At 46.7% G+C, this 18880-nt stretch overlaps 1 protein-coding gene across 18 annotated transcripts in view; it reads right to left on the bottom strand.

Moving 5' to 3' along the window:
- The window catches only part of TENM4 (teneurin transmembrane protein 4), a 791957-nt gene that overhangs the window by 245847 nt on the left and 527230 nt on the right, over positions 1-18880 (bottom strand). For all 18 annotated transcript variants that reach the window (XM_065528783.1, XM_074014900.1, XM_065528781.1 and 15 more), the window contains one exon: positions 7994-8249. In XM_065528783.1, the coding sequence (XP_065384855.1) occupies positions 7994-8249 (256 nt within the window). The remainder of the gene's footprint in view (positions 1-7993; positions 8250-18880) is intronic.

Genomic DNA, 18880 nt, shown 5'->3' on the forward strand with positions numbered 1-18880 from the left:
TGTGCCTCTGCACTCCAGCCTGGGCCAATGAGACTCGGCCTTAAAAAAAAAAACAAAAGAAAAAGAAAGCTCTGGCTATTCAGAATGCTACTACTGCCTTGAAATAGTCTTGTTCTGTACTTTTAAACTTAGTTCTAGGTCAAATTACTTGGTGTAATTTGATTGATGAGGAAACTAAGGCCCAGAGAGACATGTGCCCTGCCCCCATACCCATACCAAAGCAAGTCAGTGGCAGAGCTGAAACTAAAACCTAGGTGCCCTGACTTCCAGTTAAAGGAACTTCCCCCAAATCTCCTATCCATCCACTCCCCAAGACTCTCAGCATCTAGTTCTTCTGAGAAACAAATACCCACCTTTCCTGATGGGGACCCTAAGCTGCAGAGCCCACTTTGGGTCATAGTCCTGCAGGGTCTCCTGCTCACGGTTGCTGAGAACTCAAGTATGGGCACCTGATTCACTTGACCCTCACACTGGTGGCTGCTTTTACCTCATTTTACATATACGGAAACTAAGGCCCAGAAAGGTTAAGTGCCCAGCATACAGCAAAGATAAGGTGAAGAGGGGATTTAAACCAGATCTCTCTGGTCTCACAGCCCTGAGCTGCCTCTCAGGAAAGAGGTTCCTGAGTACTTGGAGAGGAACCTTCAGCTAAGTGGTGTGCTGTTCTTAAGGAGGAGATGGACTGGTTCCCTCTAAGCATGTGGTGAGGTCTTGGAGTAGCCCCTGAACTGCCTGTAGGAGGGGCTCCCAGTCCCTCCTGACTTAAGGCAGGCTGAGCTCACCTCTCAAGGGCAGAACAAAGGGCTTTTGGGAAGGAAGTAGCCAGGAAGCTGCAGAGGCCAGTAGTTCCTCAGGACTGCCCTGTTCAACAGTTCACCCTCTCACAGTAAGCCCGCTGTCCTGGGCCATGTTTCCACGCACAAAGCCCTGGGACAGACATAATTGCATCTGATTCTCACAACAACCTACTGGGGCAGGACAGGCAGGGATCACACTCCATATTCTGTAGCTGAGACCTCAAGGTGTGCAGGGGGTTAGTGACTCAGCCAAGATCACACAGAGTTAGTGAAGGGGCTGGCAGTTGAACAAATGAATGGCAAAACAATGAACCAAGCACCAGGTCTTCCAAGCCATGGTCATCCTTCTAAAAGGCCAATCCCATAATGGCACCTCCTGATTTAAAAGATGTTGCTAGCTATTCACCCTCATGTCTACCACTCCAGCCTCCAGGCCCACAGGGAAAAGCACAACCTCCTTTTCGTGTAGCCCAAGATCCTCCATTTACTCTCATCCTAAGAGACTCCCTGTGCTCCCACTTGTCCCAGCTACTTGCCATCTCTCCAAAATGCCAAGCTCTCTCCTGGCTCTGTGCCTATCTCTCAGCTAAGAACTCCTTTCTCCCCTGCAAACTCCTACTAATTTATGCCTGGAGAAGCTACTTTGAACAATCAGGAAGATGGCGCTGAATAGTGGTTAGGTGTGTGGGCCCTGGAGGCGGCCAGCCTGGGCATGGGCCCTGGTCCTGCCACTTACCGGCTGTGGGACCTGAGGCAAGTTATTTAACTTGTCTGTGCTTCAGATTCTTCATCTCTAAAATGGGGATGAGACTATGACTACCTACATGCGCAGAAGAGTGAAGACAGCAGCCCTGACTGCTATCTTTTGCAAGGCCTTCTTATAACAGTGGCCCTGGACTGGCATCTGGGAACTCAGGTTTCAGGAGAGTTGCCACCATTAACTGACGAGAGTGGCTGGCTCACTGTGCCTCAACAATTACGATGAATAACTGCTTTTCTTTGGGGAGTCTAGAGTCCAGGTACTTGCCAGGCAGGCGGTGTCAACATGAGCAACCCCCAGTAAAAAATCCCTGGAGCTGAGGCTTTAATAAGCCTCCCTGATTGGCAACATTTCACACGTTGTCACAACCTGTAGCTGGGGGAATGAAGTGCGTCCTGTGTGACTCCATTGAGAGAGGGCCCCGGAACCTTGTGCCTGGTTTGCCCCAGACTCTACCCTAGGCTTCTTTTCCCTTTGCTGATTCTGCTTTGCTGCCTTTCACTGTGATAAACCAGGGCTGTGAGTATGACACCTATACTCAACTACGTGTTGAGTCTTGTGAGTCCCACTAGCAAATCATCAAACCTGGGGGCGGGGGCCTGGGGATCCCCAACACCCACCTTATGGAATAGCTGTGAAGATTGAAGTTAACATGTGCCAAGAACTTAGAACAGCACCTGGCTGTTCCCAGTAAGGGCTCTCTCTACTGCTGCTTCCAAGCAGAGGGAATCATGCCCTCCTCTCTGCTCAGAGGACTCCCTCTGTCACAACATCAGTCACGGTACCTGTCCTCATTTATTTATGGGTCTGTCTCCCTCACAAGACTGCGAGCTTCTTAATAACAGTTGGCTGTGTCTTCTGCATGTATGTGACTGAATCACTGAATGACAAAGAAGACTTTATATCCCAATTCTCTGCAATGCTCTGGGGCTGATCTGGCCTGCCAGAAAGCACTGTGTGTGCCATTCTGGGAACCACACTAGGGCTGGTCTGGACACCACCAGGGGGCCCCATTCCTGAAGGTGGGCAGGGCTGTTCCCCAAATTCAGTGTGACCACAAAATGGGCCCCAGGCTTCCCTACCAGGCTTGAGATGAGATGAGTGAGCTGGAGCCAAGGTCTGGCAGCCTTCTGCTCTGACTTCCCCTCACCCGACAGGAGCCTGATGGGTTATTAATCAGACAGTCCCTGTGAAATCAATTAAGAGTCTGATGCTGCAGAGTGCAAAAGAAGTAGATCAGAGTTTGGGGGACCCTAAACATACGGCTCCCTCCAGAATGGATCACAGATGCACCTGTAGAAGCTTACCGCAACATCTTACCCCAGCTCAAAGGGAGCACAGGTAGGCCCAGGCTCCTCACTGGGGGAGTCAGTTAACCTTGGATACTGCCAGAAGTATGGTGGGTGCAGAGAAAGGAGCACATCTACCAAAGCCCTCTCTCTTCTTCATCCTTCTGCTAGCCTTTCTTTTCCTGCCAGCATGAAATCTATATCCCTCTTGGTCATTCTACCAGCCGTTATAGTATTTACTCAGCCATTAATTCTAGACTCTCGATACAGACTGAGTTTGACAATCAGGGAAAGGCCCGTGACTATTTCTCTGGTATCAAGAGGCTCCCATTCTGGTGGGGCCTGGCAAAAGCTGTTTAGGACAACTATCTCAACCAGGCCCTGCTCTGTTGGGCTGCTAGGCCTCTGCTCAGACTGTGCCCTCTCAGGCCCTCCTTTCCTCCCTTCCTCTGCCTGGGAGACTGCTTGTTCTCGGTCATGCTGTACCAGGTCTACCAGGAAGCCTTCCTTTCTCCCCACTCAAGTCTCAGTTAAGTATATGTATTCATTCATTTATTTCACCTGTGTTAATAATTACTAAGCAGCTACCATGTTGTGGCAAGCCCTGTGTTGTGTGCTGGGGATTTCAGGGCAATTAAAAGTAGCATATTCCCTGTGCTTTTCTCTGTCATAGCACTTATTCTAAGAGTCTGTTATCTGAAATGTCTTACCTGGTAGACACATAGTAGACACTCAGTGAATATTTATTGAATAATAAAAAACTACATAATAAGTAGTTGAGCATTTTCTGTATGTTAAGACATTTTCAGACGTTATCTTAATATGTTTGTTACAATAGCCTTATGAGGTGGTGTGGTGGATTAAAGATGGCCACAAATTCTTAGACACTTCTTCCACTGAGAAGTGAGGTTGGTTTCTCCTCCTCTTGAAGCTGGCCAACTCATGACTGCTTTGACCAACAGAATATGGTGGAAGTGACACTATAGTACTTTCAGGCCAAGCCTTAAAAGCATCAATAGCTCCTGTCTCAGTGCCTCAGAGCCCTGAGCCACTGAGTATGAAGCACAATTACCCTGATAGGAAGCCTATGTGGAGAGGCCCTTAGAGGGAGAGGATGCTATAGTTTGGATGTTTGTCCCCCCAAAGCTCATGTTAAAATTTGATACCCAGTTGGGCACGGTAACTCACACCTGTAGAACCAGCACTTTGGGAGGCCAAGGCAGGAGGATTGCTTGTGCACAGGAGTTCAAGACCATCCTGATCTCTACAAAAAATAAACAAAATCAGCTGGGCATGGGAGTGGCACATGCCTATAGTCCCAGCTACTTGGGAGGCTGAGGTGGGAGGACTGCTTGAGCCTAGGAGGTTGAGGCTGCAGTGTGTCAGGATCATGCCACTGCAATCTGTCTCAAAAAGGAAAAAAAAGAAAGAAAGAAAGAAAGAAAGAAAGAAAGAAAGAAAGAAAGAAAGAAAGAAAGAAAAATTGATACCCAATGTTAGAGGTGGGGCCTAATGGGAGGTGTTTTGGTCATGAGGGTGGATCCCGCATGAATAAATTAAAGCCCTCCTTGGGAGGAGATCAAGTTCTCATTCTTACTAGTTCCCTCCACAGCTGGTTGTTTAAAAGAGCCTGGCACCTCCCCACCCCTCTCTCTGTTGCCATGTGATCTCTGCATACACTGGCTCCCCTTTGCTTTCTGCCATAAGTGGAAGCAGCCTGAGGCTCTCACCAGAAGCAGATGCTGGTGTCATGCTTCTTGTACAGTCTGCAGAACTGTGAGCCAAATAAATCCTTTTTCTTTATAAATTACCTACCCTCAGGTATTCCTTTATAGCAACACTAAATGGACAGAGACAGAAGGGTACTGCCAAGCCCGGATTTCCAGCCATCCCTCCACAAGGTGTCAATTACGTGAGTGAAGTCATCTTGGATCCTTCAAATGAGTCCAGTTGCCAGCTGAATACCACCAGTGGACCCCTGTCAATATGATGTGGAGTGGATGAATAGCCTAGCTGAGCCCTTCCTAAACTCTTGACTCACACTGTGAAATATAATCAACTGGATGTTTCCAAAGCCACTAAATTTTGGCGTCATTTGTTTGTTGTGCAGCAACAGATAATCATAGCAGAAAGTGACCTTTATTTTCTCAATTTTAGAGATGAAATTGAAGGTCTTGGTCCATAGCTAGTGAGCACTAGAGTGAGGTTTCTGAGGATAGGGTATGTCTGACCCTAAAACCTGTGCTTCAAACTTACTATGGTGAATGGGCCATCACTTGTGCCCTCAGAACATCAGGCCAAACTTACTTCTTCGAAGTAGAGAAGAGGTAGAACCTACTATTTCCCCTCAACTCCTCTGGGGCGAGTAGGAGCTCAAGAAACGCTTTTTGAATGACATTTTTATTCACAGGGTGGATATGGAGAGAAGATGTATATGAAAAAATGGGAAATAGCTTTTATAGTGTGGTTTTTAAATGCTAGGCACTTTGCTGTGTGCTTCTTATACGTCTCGTTTACTTCCTCCCAACCTCTTTGAGAGGCACGAATTCATAGATGAGGGAATCAAGGTTCAGGGATGTTAGGGAACTTGCCCAGCTAGTAAGGGTTAAAGCCAAGGCAGGTATGAAGGTCCCTCTGACTTTGAAGGCCATATTCTGTCCACCTTGCCAAGCTGGTCAGCTTGTGATTCTATCTGCCAGACTTGACGCTGATCCCTCCTAAACTGTGCCTTGTTAGTTTTGTGCCCTCAATCAGTTACAGTCAGCATTAAGATCTAGAATTCTGATTGTGTATTCACTGTATTAAGCACCTCTTCTGGCTTTAGGCCATCCTTGGATGCACAGAACTCTGGGGTCACAGAGGAAGACTTCCTCAAACATTTCAACCGGGGCTTCAAGAATAAGTAGGATTGGATAGACCACAAAGTGAGAAGGTGAGTGACTCTGGCAGAGCTGTACAAGACTCTGTGCAAAGGCATGAAAGGGCCTGGCACTGGGGGAAATATATGTACATGCACATACATATACTGAATATTAAATATATATGATATAATAATATATATCATAAATAATGTTATATATGTGTATAGATGTATATAAAATGGTGTTATGTGAGTATATACCTACATGTTAACAATGGTTACTTTTGGTGACAAATATAAATGATTTTCCTTTCTTCTTATTTCAGTGTGTAGCTGTTTTGCAATGAACATTTCTTATTTGAGTAATAAAGTATAAATAAAAAGAAAAAGCTGCATGTGTTTTGAGCAATGGGTGTGGGAGGATAGAGCATCGGAAAGGCAGGTGAGCACAGAAAGACAGGAGACATGAGCTGGGACCACCTTTGCAACTCACACTAACCATTAGGAAAACTGCCTTGCTGCTCATCCTCTATCTTCTTTTCCTTGAAAAACCTGGAAACTCAGAGTAGGAAGTTCTAACTTGATCCTAAGTGGGAAAGATGAACATCCAAGCAGAGGGAGTGGTGACTGTGGTCCATGCAGAGCATCAGAACCATTGATTAGTGGCTAGCTTCTTCCAGTCATGTTCGGTCTTTCAACGAGCACATTGGAAATAATGGAGATCTGATTAAGCTACCCTGGGCAGGCTGACACACAATTATCCTACTATGTTACTGATGAGCACAAAGGAGGCACGCAGGGAAAAATCACACGCGATTTTAAAGGATGTCAACAGAAATAATATAAATTAAGAGACTGGAGATGGGAGCGGGGAAGCTGGTTGGGCTGTATCTCTAAGAATTTTGCTTTTGGAAAAACAATTCTAGAGGAGTAAAATGGTACAAACAATGTTCATTTTCTCTCACTGGCCTCTACAAGTTCGATGTGCCGTTACCATAGTTGTGTGCTAGGCAGTCACATGTCCACACTTTCCACATGCAGGTTAATTTTACTTCCTTAAATCTGGGATGAACTTTGCTCTTTTCACAGATAAAGAACAGGAGTTTGAGGAAATAAAATCTATGTTTCCCACTACTTTAGGAAATAGGGTAGAAGATAAAGTGGTTCCAGTTTTGCCAGCCTGGGACGCTTCATCTACAGTTTAGAGAAAGGGAGAGGCTATGCCCCCAAACTCAACAGTGCTTACCTCAGAGGGGTAGGATTATGGGTCAATCTTAATTTTTGTCTTTATAATTCTCTGCATTTTCTTGGTGAGCTTGTATGGCTTTTATAATCATAAACAAATTCCATTTTGGAAAAACAGTGTATAAGCAGAGGGAAGGAGAACAGCTACAGGCAAGCAGACTGATGTCCCCGAGCTGACGAAATCACTGCCCAACAAAGCTGGAAGAAGGAATAGGGTGGAGGGCTCCCAGCCAGCAGAGACCGAGAGAAGGCAGCTGGGGTGTAGGTGAAGCAGCACTGGACAGGGAGTCAGGCAACCTGAGTTCAAGTCTTAGCTGTGCCTCAATCACTTGTGTGAAGTGAGCTAGTGATGGACCCTCTCTGATTCTCAGCTTCCAAATTCCCAAATGGGGGTGATCATCCTAATAGCCACTTCACAGAGGTATGAGGATTACATAATGTCACACATAGGAAAGCCCTTGTAACCCAAAGTTGATGTATACATGCTAGGGGTTATTAGGGCTTTGGGTGTAAAGGTGGTAGCACAGCAGGGAAGGAGGAGAGGTGGGGAGACTGACGTAGCTGAGTGCCGACGCCAGGCCAGGCAAGTCTGATACTAGGCATTGGGTGGTAGAATCATGTAGGGAAAGGCAAAGATGAGGGCCCGAGTAAAATCAGACTGAGAACCTGCTGTAGGTCACACACCTGGGCAAGCCTTGTTCACAGGTTAGCTCTTCATCTCCTTTAACAGTTCTGCCCCGCAAACTTCATAGCCATTGTGTAGACAAGGGAAGAGAGGCAAGGGGTTGGTGCGGGGGGTATCTAGCAACTTGGCCAAGGTCACACCTTTGGTGAGCAGTAGGCTAGCACTGGACCTTGGGTCTCTTGGGTTCCAAAGACCATGCTGACAGTCAGAGAACTACATCCCTAAACCGTGCACCCAACCCCAGCTCCTCCGGCCAGCATTATCTGGGGACACTGAACGGCCCCGCCAGCCAAAGACCTTGGTCCAGGCCCCGGCTGCCCGCCCCTCCCAGCCTCGCCCGCCCTGCCAGTCGCGCACCTGGTCTCCAGGGGGATGTTGCTGTTGAGCAGCCAGTTGTCCTGGGCATGGGCAGGCTCCTGGGCACCGCTGGCGGGGGGCTCTCCGGAGAGCGAGTGATCCGTGGGGGCCGGGCTGGGGTTGCTCCTCGGCGTGAAGTTGCCCCGGTTCAGGGAGTTAATGGAGGCTGCGTGATGCTGGTTGGGGGTGTGGGTGTGCGAGAGCGGAGGCGGCGGTGTCCGGAGCCGCGCGTGGTTCTGCAGGCCGCCCGGGTGATCTAGGGCACAAACACGGCGGTCAGCAGCGGCAAGCTGGGTGCTGCCCCTTGGCTGGAAAAGCAGCCACGGAGGTCTGAGCAAGACCATAGAAGAGGCCGCCGGCAGATCATACATATGGATGCAGTCAATCAGTAATTACACGACAGATGTTTATTGAGCACCTACTGTTCTAGGTGCTAGGGATACCTTAACCAACTAAACAGACAAAAATTCCCGTCCCCATTGAGCTTAAATTCTAGTAGGGGAGTAAAACAATAGACAACATACAAAAGACTAGTTACTCATCTCAGCAACTTCACATTGTTTCATGCTTTTAGGACGTGGTTTTTAAAGTGTAGCCAGTGACCAGCAGCTTCAACATCGTCTGGGAATTTGTTAGAGATGAAAATTCCCAAGCCCTGCCCCAGACTGACTGAATCATGAACCCTGATGGGCCCCAGGAATCTGATTTTACAAACCCTCCAAGTGACTCTGATGTATGCTAAAATTCTAGAACCACTGATTATATATGACGGTACACAGTAAATGAAACAAAGTTTTTAAAAGTAAAATGTATAGTTTACTGAGATGGTGATAAATCTAAGAGCACATACAGCCAGGAAGGGCACTGTGGCCTGTGTATGTAGGGGCAGTGGGAAAATTTTAGATGGGGTGGCCATATAAGGAGAAAGATGACTTTTGAATAAGGTGAGCCATGCCAGGCCCGGTGGTTAAAAACCACTCAAAATTTACTGAGCACATTGAATGTGCCAGAGTCCCGTTCTGAGTCTTCCACAAGTGTAAATTCAGCTAATTCTCACAACCACCACAGAGTAGGGACTGCTTTTATCCCCAGTTTACAGATGAGAACATTGAGATACGTTATTTATTCCCTTTAATTATTGAGAACAACAGGTATCATCACCAATTTACAGATGAAAAATGTAGACTTGGAGCAGGTAAGTAAAGTGCCCAAGGGTTTGTGGCTAAGTGGGTGTTATTGGTAAAGAAAGAAAACGAATACAATTTCTGGTGATACCACAAATGAGGCAAGTTGTGGAGGTAAATCTTCACGATCCATCTAAGCTATGCTCACAGAAAGCCTAGTCTTTCAAAGCGGATGATATTATGGGGGTGGTGAAAAGGCCAGGAAATTACATTCTAACCTAGATTCTACCACTTATTAACCACATGGGCATGGTCAAGTCATTTAACCTCTTAAGCCTCAGTTTTCTCATCTGTAAAATAGGGGAAATAGTTTATTTGGGGAATCACAGGGCTACTGTGAGATCAAATGAGGCAATCTGTAGGAAATAAATATTTCTGAAGTATTCTGCTCTTTGTTCCTCAAGAGAATTCTGTATTTTATAGAGGAGACTAAGAATCAGAAGGAACAGCAATATTCCAAAAGCTGTGCTCTTCTGGGGATAGGGAGAGGGCTTTTGGAAACCAGCAAGCATAGTCAGGTATGAGGCACCATTAGTGTTATGGATTTTTCAGTGTAAGATGCATCACTCTGCTTTTTGAATAAACCAACCTTTTATGCCAAAGAGGTATAAAGCAAATCTGGTGGGGAATTTGGGAAAGGGGAGTTAGGGTGGAAGGGAGAAAGAAACAGAAACCCGTTTAAGTGGATCACTTCCTTATTACAAGCTGCTACTTTCGGCATAAAGCCCAAACCTGGCTTAATATAAAACCCTCTGGAATCCGATCCATGGCTGTCTTCCAGCCTCTTCTCCCATCAGCTCCATCATGCATCCTCCACTCCAGCCACATCTTTCCTCCGAGGCCAGGAGATGTGCTGAGGCCATCTGAATGGTCAAAACCTCAACTTCCACAAGGACGGTCCCCAGGAAGCTGACAGAATGTGGATAGTACCTCCTGAAGATATGCAGTGCTATAGTGCTGGACCAGAAGGAAACTATCAGGGATGTTCCTTGCTGGGAAGGGAGAGAACCTGGAGGCGAATACAACCTGTCCAGGCAGAATGTCCCACTCAGAGAACAGGGAGTGTTGGACCAGGAAGAAGGTGAGAATGTGCAGGGTCATTTGTTCTGTGCAGCTGTCCTCAGGTAGCACTTTAATGGAGACAGAAAGAGCCTGGGACAGAAGCCAGCAGCAGAAGCAGCCTCCTGGGCTGACTGAATGTTCTTCCCAGGCTTGGCCTTTCAGGCTGCTGGCAGTAGTCCACCAGAGCAGTGGGAGGCAGCGGCTGAACCACTACCATCCAATGGTTATCAAGATGCCAGCAGAGAAGTGTTACCCAGTCCTTGCTCTTGCTCTGGCCCTAGGAGTCAACCTCATGGCATTTTACTTAATTGATATAGTTTCTGCTATGTATTGAAGCATCTACAATGTGTGCTTTCACATCCTTAACTTTTCTAATGCTCACAACAACCCTTAGGGGGCAGTATTTGTACTCCCATTTTACAGATGAGGACACAGGCTTACAAAACTAGTCAGTGGTTCTCATAAATACAAAGGCCAAATTCAGTCTACTAAACCATGGTGCCTTTGCATAAAACTTAGACACCTCCTGGACTGTCTGTCCATGGCTAAATGCAGGAAAAAGGTCCTCAGTGAAGACAGTAGCATCTGATGTCTGGGCCAGGCAAGCCTACAGACATTTGCTTTGTGACTAATGGGACACCTGGCTCTGGCTTGATAAATGATCAGGGGAACTGTCAAAAGTCCTGCAATTATGAAATTTTAAGTAAGATCACTGGTTCAGGTCTAAAAACTAACTTCTAAAAGGAAATTCTCCTTAGGGGACAAGGAATGTTTTCTATGGGAACAAGGAATGCTCTGGGCCAAATCCTCTCTATTTTTTGAGCCCTCAGCTCAACTGCTTCCCCATCCCGAAAGACTTCCTTGATCTATCCTCCTTTTCCTCTTGAATGCTGACAGCAGGCAACCCACACCTCTCATTTTCACCTCCTCCCCAAGAGCAAGCATACTGATGTCCACATGTTGCCTCCTCCGGGAGGTGTGAAAGTCCCTATCTTCTCTTCTCTGTGCTAGGTGATCACAGAGCCTAGAATTGAGCAGATGCTCAATTAAGTTTATTGAACGAATAGCCATGTGAATGGCCTAAGCTGTCAGTGCAAGCAAGTGAGGTTCATATTTGTGTGCAAAAAATCATAGTAGACCACTCTGGGCCTGCTAGACCATGGGTCTATGCAGGCCTTTACTTACTTGCCTGGAGCCAGAGTTGCAGAAGCTTTGGCTAGGCCCTTTATTTCCCTTCCCTCAACCTTTCGAGCTTGAGAACCTTAAGAAAGGGGACCTTGATGTTTCCCGGGTTCCCAAAGGAAAAGCTCTATATTTGGGAGCTCAGCAATGGAAACCTCACTCACAAACCCCAGAAAGAAATGTAAACTTCCCAAAGAGCAAATGTTTCTTCTGGTCTGAATGGACTCTTTTTTTTTTTTTTTTTTGCTCCTGTGGCCAGGAGCGAAGATGGAGGTGAGAGGCTACAGAGGAGCCTTCTTTTATCCCCCTACGAATATGCACCCTCATCTTTGGAGGGAATCTCAGAACCAGTTCACCCATTCAGAATTTATTGAATGCCTATTCTGTGCCAAGTCTTGTACACTAGGTATTGGGAATAAAACAGTGAACAAGATAAATATGGCCTAAGAGAGAACTCTCTTCTAGTTTCTATTTACTGGCTGGTTGACCTCCAACAACTCACTTCCCTTTGGTCCTTGGTCAGTTTGTCTGTGAAAGGGCAAACTTTCCTACTTCACCACTTTCTGGAGGATGAAGAGCCACGGGTTTGCTTGGGTGCCAAGTGTACCATCAACTCCTACTACGTCCTGAGGGAAAGACCCATGTGTCATTCCTTTCCATATCCCCAGTGTCTGCACAGAGCTGGGCCTGATGCATGGTAGGCCCTCAGTAAATCTTTACAGAATGTCGGGGAAAGAACAACTCAGGTAGTTGGGCCTTTTGCCTGCACAAGCAGTTGCTTCTCTCAAGCTACCTGAGAGTACACATTGGTACACCTGCAAAGCTGTGATGCAATTTCCAATTTACACCCTCTTCTCACAGGTATAGCTACCAAGTATATCCGTGAATCAAGCCCAAATGTGAGTCATTTTACTGTTATTTGTGCACACCACTACCAGTAAAAGTCACTTGTGCACCTGAGTTTTGCAAGCCTGGTTTTCCAGGAAGTTTCTTTGCTTCCTACAAGCTCTTAAATATATTTGCAGTTACTAGTGTCCTCCAACACCTCAGGCGGTTTTCATTTTAGATGCACAAAAATCCTGAACACCGAAGCTTCCTGGCTGCACCTCCCTGAACCAAGATCATAGTGAGGCTCCTTTACAGTGCTGGGCAGAGCCGTATGTAAGAGAAAGAGACTGGGCTTTGGTGTCACAGAGCCCTGAGTTCAAGTTTTGGCTCTGCCACTTAGAAGCTGTGTGACCTTCATCAAGTCACTTACTTTCTCTGGAGCTTTAGTTTTCTTATAACTAAATGGAAATAACGCCTACCTTACAGGACTGTTATGAGAATTAAAAGAGATAATGTATGTGAGTATTTAGCACCGTGGTTGGAATATAGTAATTCTGAAAAATGGTAACTATTAATTCCACAATTACAATAAAGTCATGTTGAATGAACACATCACAAAGCCCTGAATCATCACCATGGTGATCACTCTTCAGCATTTACAGCATGGGTTCCAAAGCAAAAAACCTCGAGAGAGAAAGAGCAGAACAATATCTAACAGAAGTATGATACTCTTTTATTACACTGAATCCCACTCTGGACAACCTGGTGGCTCCTAGGAGCTCTAGTCTCAGGAGGGTGCCTGTAGCTGAACTTGTAGTTCAGAAACTGATGAGAATGGCTGTAGCCCTGACACTCAGAACAAAACCAGACACATGGGCTCACCATGTATTCAAAGATGAAAGCCCCTTTCTGCATTCGATTAGCATCTCAGAGCAAACCAGGCAGGGGCTGCTACCCACATCCATACCTCTCTGCCCTGGGTTCAAGGTGTGCCATAAGGAGAGGGCCCCAGTGTTAATCAGTCAGGAATATTAAACAGCCCCTTGTATGCAGGGACTTGATGGATTAAAAGATGAGGATAAGCCCCATCCTTGACAAGTAGCCAGTGTTTGGGAGGACAGCTAGCAAAGATACAAGAGCAGAGCTCAGGGACCTCACAGACCTAGACCTTAACTCTGTCTCCTACTGGCCACATTCACCTCTGAGCCTCTAGTCATTCATCTATAAAAGGTATATATAATAGTAATGGCAATAAAAGGAAGAGAAAGAACATGGACTACTGTAGGTTGAATAGAGATTCAGAAATAAAACAAACATGGTCCTTGACTTTGAGATGCTTATAGTCTAGTAAAGAAAATGGATATACAAACAGGTACATACTACACAAACTGGTGATGATAAAATTATACATCACTATCATCATCGCATACATTAGTTAACATTTACTGAGTATTTACTACTTGCCAGATACTTTCTAAATACTTTGATTATTTAAGCCTCATAACAGCTCTGTAAAGAAGGTACTGTTATTACTCCCAGTTTTGTAAATGAGGAAACTGACACATAAAGGCTAAGCAATTTGCCCAAGATTTCGAAACCTTTAATTTGTGGAGCCAGAATTTGAACTCAGGCAGTCTGCCTCCATAGACCCTACTGTTAAACAACTCTTCTTTGTGTGCATTCAGTGAGTGAATGCAGGAAAGGTGCTTACATCAAGGCCTGCCACATCCTGAGCACTTTCTAAGTGCTGACCACAGTAATCCTTACCAGCAAACGCCACAGCCCCAGGGAGCACCACGGGCATGGAGAGCAGCTGCCAGACTGACTGTCAGGGTCAGGAAAGGTTTCTGAGAAGGGACATGTGACCTATGTCTGAGGGGCATTCTAGGCAGCAGATAATAGCTGTGCAAGGGTTCAGAAGCAAGGCCAGCTGGGGACAGTTTTATAATTAGTGTGAAATGGCTGTGCGAGAACAGTGGCTGCGGGTGAGGTAGAGACGCTGGGGCAGGCCCAGGTGGTCACTGCCTGGAGGTGCCAGGCTAAAGACCTTGGCCTTTATTCAGAGGATTGGGGGTCACATTAGTATGTGAGGAAGATTTCTAGTGGCCATGTGGAGGATGAACCAGGCCGGGATAGGCTATAAGCACCCCCTAGACTGATGGCAGGGTGCCTCCCTGGTGGAAAGATTCCAGTGGAGTCCACCACTGTTCTTTTATGAGATCACATTCATGAGAAAAAGGCATGAACTTCCAGAGCTTTGGCTCAGGCAAGGAACTCAATCGTGTCAATAGCCCTGTGATCTAAGGCCAACTCTGGCTCCAAGAAAGGGTGCCAGGCTGAGTACCCACATCCAGCCCTGCAAATGGCAGACAGGTGCCCAAAGGTCTCCTTGCTACAGAGCTAATGATGACTCTAGCATGCAACTGCAGTCATTAATTGGGTCCTAAAGATTGTCAGATATGAAAGATGATGGTATTTAATTATCATAAAACAAAAACTCCAGCTGCCTGAGAATGCCAACAGAAAGAGTTATTTGGCTTCCATTAAAATGCCATCGACTACCACTGACATGGGATGGTGATGTAGCAATGCTGAGAGCTTAGCTAATGAACCCTGGCCTACACTACCAATTTACGAAGGCCAGAAAGCTCTTTATCACCACAGTTAGCAGTCAGAATCTGATAGCCTGACTTCCAGTCTCAGTTCTGCCTCCTTCAAGCTGTAGAATCTCGGGCGCTTTATTTAACCTGAGTTTCAGTTTCTTCACTTGTCAAATGTATATGAAAGCACCTTGCAAACTGTAAAGTCTTGTGCAAGAGTCAAAGAAAACTATCACTATTATTGTTACCTGAACCTAGAATGGATCAAAGCAATAAAGTCCACAATGTAACCACCAGTCTGAACATGAGGCTAGGGTTCACACTTTTTGTAGTGTTTTCTCTGCCTATTCACCCCTTCTCTGGACAAAATCCTTTTGGTTCATTCTCACTATGTCATGGTCAGTGCTCAAGGCTTCTAAACAGTATTTGGCCTGAAACCCCAGATGGACTCACACACAAGGAAGGGCCCACAGAGGACAGTAGACTGTGGGGCTTCCCTGGCTCCCCTTCCAGTATTCTGATGGGGAATAAAAAATAGCAGCTTGAGGTCACAATATGGCTCTTTCTGCTTCCTCATTCGTTTAGTCAGGACAGAACTTTGGGCGAACACTCAGATTATTAAATTGCTTTGCATTTTAGAAACAGTGATGAAGGGACAATGTATGAAAAAGCTTCATTGTATGACACAGTGGTTTTTAAATAGGGGTGTCTGGAAATGAGGAAGGGTGTTTTCTAGTTGTCACAATCGCTGGGAAGCACAGGTGGCCTCTGGCAGGAGGGGGCCAGGGAAGCTAGCTGCATGCAATGACTGGGACCAGCGATCCTAGGGGATATGCACTCCAGTGGCAGTAGGATGGGTAAACAACTACTATAAAACTTTATTCTCCGTTTGCCTCCTCCAGCCCCATCCTCAGTTCCAGACCATTCTCTGCCTTTCTGTGTCCCAGGAGGCTGACTCCTAAGGATTGCAATACCTGGGCTCCCTTGCCCACTGGCTTCTGGATAGGTTTGGCTAATGGTGAGCATAGCAGGACACTGAAAGGTAGGAAGAGAGAGAGGCTGGAGTAACCTTCTTGCTATGGTTTGAATGTGTACCCCAAATTTCATGTGTTGGAAACATAATATCTAAATTCATATGTTGATGGCATTTGGAGGTGGGGCCTTTGGAAAGAGATTGTGGTGAGATAAAACCATCAGGGTGGAGCCCCAGTGGTGGGACTGGTGGCTTTATAAGAAGAAGAGAGACATGGTCAGGTGCACTCTTGCCCTCTCACCATGTGATGCCATCTGCCATGTTATGACATGCTAAGTAGGCCCTCACCAGATGTGGCACCCTGGACTTTGGATTTCCTAGATTCCAAATGTAAGAAGGAAATTTCTTTTCTTTAGAAATTACCCAGTCTGCTAGAGCAGACAATGAACAAGATACTTCTTTTCCCCCACCCCGTGGCAGCTTGCCTTCAGCTCTGAGTCTCAGGCAGTAGCCACATCCCTCCAGGCTACAACAACTTACAGATAGAGTGGTCTAGGGAAGCTTCTAGGAAGAGCAAGGACTCAAACTGAGCACTGAAGTAGAAGCAGGACAGAGGCAGACAAAAGGGGAGCAAGAGGGCATTCTAGGTAGGGGCCTGGCATGAGTGAACAAAGGCCCACAGGCTGAAAGATATAGACCCCTTGTGGCAGCAGGATGGTGAGAGACCTGGGCACATGGAATAGAGATTTGACAATGGATCACAAAGAGAAATGAGGTTGGAACCCACCTCTAAGAGCCTAGGGCCAGAGGCAGTTTCAAGGGTGTTCAGAGAGAGGGCTCACCCCAACTTCCAGTGAGACAGTCTTGCTCTGTCACCCAAGCTGCAGTGCAGTGGCATGATCTCGGCTCACTGCAACTTCCGCCTCCTGGGTTCAAGCAATTCTCCTGCCTCAGCCTCCCGAGTAGTTGGGATTACAGCTGCACACGATCATGCCTGGCTAATTTTTAAATTTCTAAAGTAGAGACTGGGTTTCACCATGTTGGCCAGGCTGGTCTTGAACTACTGACCTTGTGATCCAGCCCGCCTCAGCCTCCCAAAGTGCTGGGATTACAGGCGTGGTGAGCCACCGCACCCAGCCGACTTCCAATCTTTTAAAGCCAAGAGTAGTCAAAAGAGTGAACCAGAACTCCCAGGCTTCATTAAAATGTGCATGAAGTTCCTCAACCATCAGTGAATGTTCTCTAGGATAGAATTGGGGGAGAGCGCCCTACTGCTTTTAACTAGACAATTGACAGAAGAACAGAGTTTCGGCGTCTGCCAAAGACAGGTGTAATCACCATCGCTCTCTATTCCTAGGGTTATGGTAATTCATAGACAAATTAAGCCAAGAGCATCAAAACCTGTCTTTTCTAAGCATGGGGCACGCATAACTTGGCTGGGCCACCATTTGAATCCAAAAGTAGAACTATCTCACAACATACACTCCACCAGATTTCATTCTTTTGCTTATCCCAATCAGTGGCTAATTTGCTGTGTGACCTTGGGCAAAGCACTTAACCTATCTGAGCCCCACTTTCCCCCATTGACAAACAGAAAAGGAGGTGGTGGGAGTTCACTCCAATTTTAAATCTAAGACTGTATCATTCTGAGCCTGTATTTGTTAATGAACATCTGCTTGCAAAATATGTGCACAGCAAGTCGTGTATTATATTGTGTTGTGTGACTAGGCACCAAACAAGGCAAAACGATGGAATGAAAGAAAGGGAAACATGTGGTGGTTCTTCCCTCCCTCCTGCCCTCCTTCTCTTCCTTCTTCCCTCCCTCCCGCCCGCCCTCCTTCCCTCCCTCCTTCCCTTCTTTCTTCTCTCCCTCCCGCCCTCCTTCCCTTCCTCCTTCCCTCCCTCCTTCATTTCCTTCTTCTCTCCCTCCTGCCCTCCTTCCCTTTCTCCTTCCCTCCCTCCTTCCCTTCCTTCTTCTCTCCCTCTTGCCCTCCTTCCCTTCCTCCTTCCCTCCCTCCTTCCCTTCCTTCTTCTCTCCCTCCCGCCCTCCTTCCCTTCCTCCTTCCCTCCCTCCCGCCCTCATTCCCTTCCTCCTTCCCTCCCTCCTTCCCTTCCTTCTTCTCTCCCTCCCTCCCTCCTTCTCTTCCTGCTTTTCTGCTTTCATTTCTTTTACAAACACCATTTTTTATATACCTTGTCCTTGATACTGGAGACATAGAGCTGGATTAGGCAAAGTTTCTGCCTGTAAAATCTGAACAGACTTTGTTGCGAAAGGCCAGCTGCAGCCGGAGGGGGTGGGATGTTTTCTGGATACATGCTTTCCCCAACTTAAAGCTGTGTCTACCTCAAGGCAGAATTTGTCCTGGGAACGCTTTCTGGCTGTCAAATGAGTTTTCCTTCCTTCCATTGTCACCTTCTTACCCTTTTCAAAAATGATCTGATCCATAAACAGTTAGGTCAAGTTCCAAATCAACGAGGAACCATAGTTGATGGGTAAGGGGTGTGTGTGTGTGTGTGTGTGTGTGTGTGTGTGTGTGTGTGTGTGTGTGTATCGGGGGTGGAATTCAGCTCAACAGGAGTGGGCAGTGTGATGGAGCGGATAAGCAGCTCATGGAAATGTAGGTAGGCTGCATTCACAGAGGAGAAGCACGAAGAACCAGGGACGGCCACGCTGTGCTGATTTGCTGGAGCAGGCCCAGATGAGGGATACCGGTTGGTGGGGTCAACTCAGTACAGCAGAGGCTGATCCTTCCCAAGGTCTCTGGAGCTAGTTAATGCTTTCCCTGGCTTCCTTGGATGGTGAAGGGTTTAGAAACTGTGTTCCTGTGGGAGCAGGGGGACGACTGATGCTATTAGCCTGGAGAGGAGAAGGGAAAGAGGACGAGGAAGGGCTTAAAGAAAGAGTATGTGTTTAGGAGTCCAGCTGAAAAATGCTAAATGCCTTATAATGTCCAAGTCTCATAGCTTATGCCCACACAATTCACGTGCTAGGAAATAACACACCCAATCACATGGTGTATTAGAGAGTCCTAGATAGAAGAACTATTTCCAGCCTTGC

Source organism: Macaca fascicularis, chromosome 14 (genome assembly GCF_037993035.2).
Source record: "Macaca fascicularis isolate 582-1 chromosome 14, T2T-MFA8v1.1".
Lineage (NCBI taxonomy): Eukaryota > Metazoa > Chordata > Mammalia > Primates > Cercopithecidae > Macaca > Macaca fascicularis.